Source organism: Camelina sativa, chromosome 3 (assembly GCF_000633955.1).
Source record: "Camelina sativa cultivar DH55 chromosome 3, Cs, whole genome shotgun sequence".
In the NCBI taxonomy this organism is placed as follows: Eukaryota; Viridiplantae; Streptophyta; class Magnoliopsida; order Brassicales; family Brassicaceae; genus Camelina; species Camelina sativa.
The window spans coordinates 1,851,779-1,854,052 of NC_025687.1; the positions used below are offsets into that span (position 1 = coordinate 1,851,779).

The 2,274-nt window shown below is 36.0% G+C and overlaps 1 protein-coding gene across 1 annotated transcript in view; it reads right to left on the reverse strand.

The window, feature by feature from the left end:
- The window catches only part of LOC104762544 (chromosome transmission fidelity protein 18 homolog), an 8,984-nt gene that overhangs the window by 3,180 nt on the left and 3,530 nt on the right, over window positions 1–2,274 (reverse strand). Inside the window, exons 8-12 of the mRNA XM_010485871.2 lie at window positions 1,384–1,544; window positions 1,175–1,219; window positions 765–838; window positions 551–618; window positions 145–213 (exon numbers count right to left, since the gene is read on the reverse strand). Of these exons, the coding sequence (XP_010484173.1) occupies window positions 145–213; window positions 551–618; window positions 765–838; window positions 1,175–1,219; window positions 1,384–1,544 (417 nt within the window). The remainder of the gene's footprint in view (window positions 1–144; window positions 214–550; window positions 619–764; window positions 839–1,174; window positions 1,220–1,383; window positions 1,545–2,274) is intronic.

A 2,274-nucleotide genomic window follows, 5' to 3' on the forward strand; every position in this document is an offset into this window, starting at 1 on the left:
GCCTCACTGCCAGAAGCGTCATTAGATCGTTCTCGTTTCATTTTTCTCGTGGTGAATATCTGAAGGGAAGAAGCAAGCTTGGATACAAAATGAAGAGATCTGTAAACTATGATTGCTTTGATAATTTGACTGAGCTTGAAGTACCTCTTTCCAGATATCAAACAGACTCTTTGACATATCTTTCCGCCCAACAACTTGGGATCCAATATCAATCTGAAATAGAAAGCACGTGGTGGTACTTATCAGAAGGCTCAATTTCCACGAATGGAAAACTAAATAGAAGATTAATTGCCTAAAGAACAAAATTGTTGAAAAAACGGCTTCAGTATTCCTAACTAAGTCATTAAATTCATAAAAGTTACTGGTTTTCAAAACGAATGACCACTCATAGAATCATCCAGAGATCTTCTATTTCAGTTGGCAAGGCACTAAGCAGATTTTTTTTTTCTCCTCCGTTTAAAGTCTAATGAACTTAGATTTTCCAGTGAAGTGTTATTTAAATCGAAAGCAGAAAACAGACACAAGTGCTAGAAGGGCATCGAAGTCTCACCACATTGATGGTTTCTTTCTTCTTGTTGAGAAATTGCAGGGTATTCAAGCAAGAGCGTATGTCACAATCTGTAACCACCAAATATAAAGGCAAATGAGAATCTTTTAGGAAACAAATACACAGACTAATTTCTTCTCTAAAATCAATTATAACATAAGATCAAAACTTGTGGCAATAGATCACACTAAGAACCAAATTTAAGGGAGAAAGTTACCAGTGAACTCTGCAAGAGCACTAAGAGCGAATGATCTTGCTTTCATCCCTTCCATATTACAAATATACTTGAGCCTATCATTTGCACATTTTAGTAAGGCGATTGATAGATAAATCAAGTCGGGGACAAATCTTGACTTTAATTTGAATACAGTTCACTGGCTCTTATAGAAATGACTAGCTAACCATGATAGCAATGAGATGTGCGGCATCATTTCATCCTAAATCACTAAGGTACTATTTTAACGACTTAATGTCACATCCTGGCTCTCAATTCAGAGTGGAAGCTATTATTACAGATGACTGACAGTTGGACTAATACCAATGGCCGTACCCTCACCAAAATGAGACAAAATAATAAACTATTCTTAATAGTTCTTCGTTGCATGCAATAAAGTAAGAAATAGTTACCTGTTTACCACACGGCTCACTGTTGGTTGAACAAATATATGAACCCTGCAACAGAAGCATATGTTCTTATCATCATACTAAGAGAAGGTTTCTCTAAATAAGCATATGATAAGCAGAAGTAACAACACATATTTAAGACAATTCAACACTTTCAAAGCAGTATGCTCTAAAAAAAATAGTGCAGCAGGAAAAAGAGACCTTGAACTTACTTTGCTATCTGTCGCAGAGGCCTAAGTGCTGGTGCATATAAATCATTACATATACAAATAATAGGTCTTGATAGTGGTGCTGTCCGGCGCTCTTTCTTCGAGGAAGTCTTCCCATTCTCTATATTTTCCTTGCCTGTAGCATGCTTTCGTTCTGCCAACACCTATGCAGCAAGTATACAATTATATACTAACAAATGCTAACACATAGCCCATCCCAAATTGGTCTCCAAAAGAGAATACAAATTCAAGAAATAATTGCGAGAATCAAAGGAGGTTTAGAGCTAGCAACGTAAGTAAAAAAATAACCAAAAACCTTTTTGCAGTTACTAAAACTGGGAAGGAGTCATTTTAAATGGNTACTTGAGCCTATCATTTGCACATTTTAGTAAGGCGATTGATAGATAAATCAAGTCGGGGACAAATCTTGACTTTAATTTGAATACAGTTCACTGGCTCTTATAGAAATGACTAGCTAACCATGATAGCAATGAGATGTGCGGCATCATTTCATCCTAAATCACTAAGGTACTATTTTAACGACTTAATGTCACATCCTGGCTCTCAATTCAGAGTGGAAGCTATTATTACAGATGACTGACAGTTGGACTAATACCAATGGCCGTACCCTCACCAAAATGAGACAAAATAATAAACTATTCTTAATAGTTCTTCGTTGCATGCAATAAAGTAAGAAATAGTTACCTGTTTACCACACGGCTCACTGTTGGTTGAACAAATATATGAACCCTGCAACAGAAGCATATGTTCTTATCATCATACTAAGAGAAGGTTTCTCTAAATAAGCATATGATAAGCAGAAGTAACAACACATATTTAAGACAATTCAACACTTTCAAAGCAGTATGCTCTAAAAAAAATAGTGCAGCAGGA